General features: G+C 40.9%; 1 gene segment (V, D, J or C); it reads left to right on the forward strand.

Moving 5' to 3' along the window:
- The first annotated feature begins 704 nt into the window (after positions 1-704).
- On the forward strand, positions 705-3,984 carry LOC107158427. The segment is given in 3 exon segments: positions 705-857; positions 958-1,287; positions 3,884-3,984. Coding segments are annotated over 3 exon segments (477 nt in total).
- Positions 3,985-5,461: the final 1,477 nt, after the last annotated feature.

The following is a 5,461-nucleotide window of genomic DNA, read 5'->3' on the forward strand; positions in this document are numbered from 1 at the left end:
AGGAATCAGACTAGGAATGCGTGGATAGAGCCAGTGACCTGATGAGTAGCAGAAACCAGCTAACTAGGCTGTCAGGTCTCTAGGCCAGGATTACTGTATGCACTGTGACCAGCAGGGGGAGCTGTGGGACTACTCTGTGGTTCCTACACTGCCAGCTGCTCAGTAAACACTGCTCAGTTAAAGGGATCCTTGGCCTGAGGGCTGAGTCCCCTACTCACTGATTAGAACTCACCAGCTGTATCTTCTCTGGCCAGGCAAGGTATCCTGAGCAAGGACCTTGGTCTAGAAGCAATAGGTGTTTTCTCCCAAACACCTCTCCAATGGTCACTGACATAGCTTCTTTTGTGAAGTAACAAGTTTGGTGAAGACATAAATGAAGTACAAATTACTTCCCCACGTTTAATTTAATAATCCACTGTCACTTTGTAATGATTTTCTCATTCACTCCTTTACATTGAAGCAATGTAGACCAGGCTTCTCGTTACAAATAGGGAAAGACCTGATGGAGTTTAGAGTCCATGGTTGAAGCCCTCTAGAAAATACGAGGGCACTGCTTCTCAAGCTCTAAAATAAAAAACAAAAAAACGGCAGCTAGAACATTGGTCTCCAGGCCATGAACCTGAACAGTGGTCACTGGTGCATGAAACCTCAGTAGCTGTGAATTGGCTGAGTTGCCCTTGGAGAGGAGCTCATTTGAATGAGAGTCCCACCTTCTTCCCCACCAAACAGGTGTTAAGAGTCATAATAAAAGCTGTGGAGCTGCCTGTGTGATGAACAGACTTGAAAAGCTCAGCCCTGGCCTATCTGCACCATGACGTGGGCTCCTCTCCTGCTCACACTTCTGGCTCACTGCACAGGTCAGGGGGAACTTTCAGGGCTATAATTGGGGTGAGGAAGGCAACACTAAATCTTCATGCCACAAATCCTCTCCTGATCATTGGGTCTCTCTGTATTCAGGCTCCACTTCCCAGGCTGTGGTGACTCAGGAAACTTCACTGACCACAACTCCAGGAGGGACAGTCACACTCACTTGTGGCTCCAGTACTGGGGCCATCACCACCAGTAACTATGCAGGCTGGGTCCAACAGAAGCCCTACCAGGTACCTCAGGGTGTAATAGGTGGCACCAGTAATCGGGTTCCAGGAGTCCCTGCCCGATTCTCAGGTTTCCTGCTTGGAGACAAGGCTGCCCTCACCATCACAGGGGCCCAGACTGAGGATGAGGCCACCTATTACTGTGTTCTGTGGTTCAGCAACCATTTCCACAGTGACACGTGCAGGTGGGGAAGTGAGACACAAACACCCTAACTCAGACTCACTCTTGGTCCTAACACCTCTCATCTTCTGACAATGATTCTGCATTGAGCTAATGTGGGCTTAGCATACCTCTTTTCAATTGCTCCAGAAAAGGCCATCAAATTATTGTTCAAGGCTCCAAAATGTTTTAATACATATTTAATCATAAAGATGTATTCTTGAAAGTCAGTGCATAACTCTGTCATGTGTTGCACAATTATGGATAGAAGTGGCAAAAATTATAGATACATACATGTACACACACCAAAAAAAAAAAAAAACACAAACACACCCTGATTTCAGCTTAGCAGCATTTTGGTGCTAAGAGAATAGTTTGGTATTATGGTGATACAATACACAGTTATGATTATATGTATATAAAGATAGCAATGGATTATATAAAGTGAAATGTAGGATAAATATCATTGAAACAATGTAACATTATATGTTCTTCTCACCACATTTTTAGAAAAGTATAAAATGTTCTAAAATGAGAAAAAAAGAAGATCCAAAGGAATGTGACCTAAAATGCACAGAAATGATAGAAGCTACAGAGGTAGCTTCCAAAATTTAATATGGAATGTAAATTTTCAGGTAAGTGTACCTGTACATGTACTTCAGCCAATGCAACTTTTTTCCTCAATCTTAAGCTAATTTACCAAAATTCATCCTCCCTGTAAAACCTGAATCATTGAGCTGAAACCCTGTCTCCTGTGCTTTCAGTGAATGCTCCCCATAGAGACTCCACAGGACCCCACAGTGTGCTGAGGGCCCTGAAGTACAGGTTTGGATTGGCGGGTTGACTGCATGTCACAGGACAAGAATCTGCAGGGCAGAACTGTTAGGGGACAAGGCTCATGCCTCTTGAAGTCAACCCTACTTTCCACGTGAATTATCTGAATTCTTCTCTCCAAAAATTCAACTAAAAGAAATTCAAAGGTAGGGAATCTCATGAGAATCAAAGGGAGATCACTAGAGTAGAAGAATAGGACCAAGAGAAGAAGGAGGAAGGTGAAAGGGAAAGGGGAAATGCTGAGGAATGATATTGCTTCAAGTAGACTATTATATTGTGTGCATGTATGAATATGGAACAACAAATCCCTCCATTGTGCACAGCTATAATGCACCAATAAAATATGAAAAAAAGAAATTTCAAAGTTATGTTTGAAATTATAAAAGACCACTTTAATGATATTGTAGAGGAGAATAGTTTTGATATATTCTGCCAAACCATTTTAGATATTTGAGCATACAAAGATTACCCTTATTTCTTACAAATTTAGTGGGGTAGAAACCCAACATTCATGTCTTCCAAAGGATATGCCATCTCCTATGACACAGTCCTCCCTTACGGCAGAAGGGGGTCATCTTTTTCAGAATCACACACCTTAGAGAAGCTCCTTAAATCCCACATACAGGAGAAACCCATCTACTGATTATATTATGTCTCATGTTCTCTAAACTCAATAAGTTTACCAAGTTAATCCCATGAATCACCCTGCCCTACTTGTTGCTTGAGATGATGTTGAAATTCATCACAGAACTTTTTGAACTAGAGGAATAAAAATCATACTCCAAAGGAAGCTCTCACCTGGTCAAGCAGCATCTCCCAAGGTACCTCTCTGCTTCTTCCCCCATGGTGATAGGCTCCTGAAATCTTGTGTTCTTCTGCCATGTCCAGTTTTTGAATCCACTGGTTACATGGGGATGGGTAGAGGGGAGATAGAAGATAATTGGTTAATAGATTTAATGATTATTGGAGACATCTTATTCTAAGCTTTATTTGAGATGTGCCTTTTCCATAGACTGTTCCCTGCATCCCCCCATAACAAGCCACACTAGCTCTCATCCATTGACATCAATCTAAATTCAGTAGACGCAATAGAGGTAAAACAGCAAAACCATGAATATAAATATTCCTAAAGGCCCCACCACTTTCCAGACGTAAGAACAGTAGAGAAATTCAGACACCTAACATTGACTCCCTGCCTATCACATCCTGGGGTTCCTTCTCCACTTCCCTCAGGGCAAGGCCTAACCCAGGGCTCAGTATGTCTTTCAATTATCAGTACTGGGATGTTCAGCCGTACCTGTGTCTTATATTATCTATACTCTAATCTATTTCACCAATACTGATAATTTTGAAATACTGATAATTTTATTAAATTTTATAAAATAAATTTACATTAATAATGAAATGCAAAATAAAAATTAGTAAAAAAGTACTTCCTATTCCTCCTATATCTTTTCTCCTGACCCTTTCATTTCATCTGTGGCCAGTACTCTTCTACCTCCAGCAAATCTCCCAACTCAGTCAATGACAAGTAACATTGGGAAAGAATGTTGTCAGATTCATCTGCTGACAATAATTGCTGCACCTTCAGGGTACTCACTGATGTGACAGATGGGGAAGATGTGGCATTCTGTCTCTGCCTGTGGAATATGGGAACTTCTTGGAAACATGCCTGAGAAAGAATTTCACTGTATTCTGCCTGTGGAGTCTCCAAATCAGCACTCTGAGAATCAATGAGTTCAGTAAGTTAAAGGAGTGATTTCAACTTAGTATGTCCTTCCCATTCTTGTTTCAGGTGAAGTTCCCAGTGGTTATGTCCCACCATATGGCACATGCTCCATCTTCAAAGGAAACAATGATACATCTAAGGAAGAATGCACAGATGTCAAGAACTAGGCTGAGATCTTTCCTGTTATATATACTCAGGGACACAAAATGGGTTAAGACTGAAGCAGCTAAGATAAAAAAATATATTTCTGGAATAAACATCAGGAGGTCTAAGTGCTACTCCACCCCACATAGAGGTTCCTTTCATTCTAAAACCTAGTAAAATGTATTCAAGGGACATTCATAGAGGTCAGACTATCCCCTACTACCTTGTGGATTTGAGACACCCTGGACAGATGCTTGAAGAACTTAAAAGAATACAGAGCTCTAAGCAGAAAGTGTCCTGAATGAGGCTATAGAAGTGTCTCCTCAAATGTTTACATGTCAGACAATGTAGGAATTTTCAGTGGTTACATTAGATAATGATATTATAAAAATGATGACACCCAATTTTAGATTGATAATTTGAAAGGACTACTGAGTGGTAACAGGGAGAGATGAGGTGTGGCTGGAGGAAATAATTCACTTCTGCCTTGTTCCTGGCTTTTTATGCACACAATCTGTCTTTCTGCTTTCTGCATATCATGAGATGTGCAGCTTTCCTCCACACCACACATTTCTACCATGATGTTCTACCTCACCTCAGGTCCAGAATAATGGAGTCAGATGATCATGGACTGAGACCTCTCAAACCGTAAGCCCAAGTCAATTTTTCTCCTTTAAGTTGTTCTGGCCATGTATTTTGTCACAGTAATGAAAAGTTTACTAAAACACTCTGTATGCCCACCATCTGTGAAAATAGGTTTTGTGCATGCTACTTTTTCCCTCTGGGTCTGATGCCAAACTGTGGAGAAAAGCACACTGGAAAAGCTTTATAATCCGCCCATTAGAAGCACTAGCCTGGGATAGTTGTGTAAATTCAACAGGCAGGATCATTTGTATCATAAATCACAAATCATTCTTAATCTGGTCTTAGAAAATTGAAGTCATTTCTAATAATTGGTGGTTAGAAACATTGATGGGGTGAACCACCATAAAGGTGTTCAGGTTGGAAGTGGATATGTTGACAAAGCCTCTTCACCTAGAATGTGTGCAGATTGTATCACTGTTTCCTCATATCCAAGTCCTGTTCAGTGGTAGAGTATAATATTTGGTTCCTTAAAGTGTGCTTAAGACTTTGTTTGCCCAAAAAAAATGTAATTTCTGTATGTCTGCTATACTTCCAGGGAGTATGGTTAAGATCACCTTGAACCCCTCACCTTTCATTCTGCCACCCTGACCAGACTTATACAAAAGTGTAACATTTTCTTGACTTTAGGAAGGGAATGACACTGAGCACATGCAGTGGAAAACATACATGACCAAGAGATTAGCCTCTATGGACATGTCACTGAATTCAGGATTATACTGACACAGAGTAGAATGGCCAAGACTATGCAGCTTCAATTGGTGTAAATATGGCCAAAATATATCTCCATTGAGTGGACTATTATATAAGGGTTCCACAACAGATGTTTTTGCAAGGTATTTGTGAGAGGAGGATGCA

This window comes from Marmota marmota, unplaced genomic scaffold, assembly GCF_001458135.2.
Source record: "Marmota marmota marmota unplaced genomic scaffold, marMar, whole genome shotgun sequence".
NCBI lineage: Eukaryota > Metazoa > Chordata > Mammalia > Rodentia > Sciuridae > Marmota > Marmota marmota.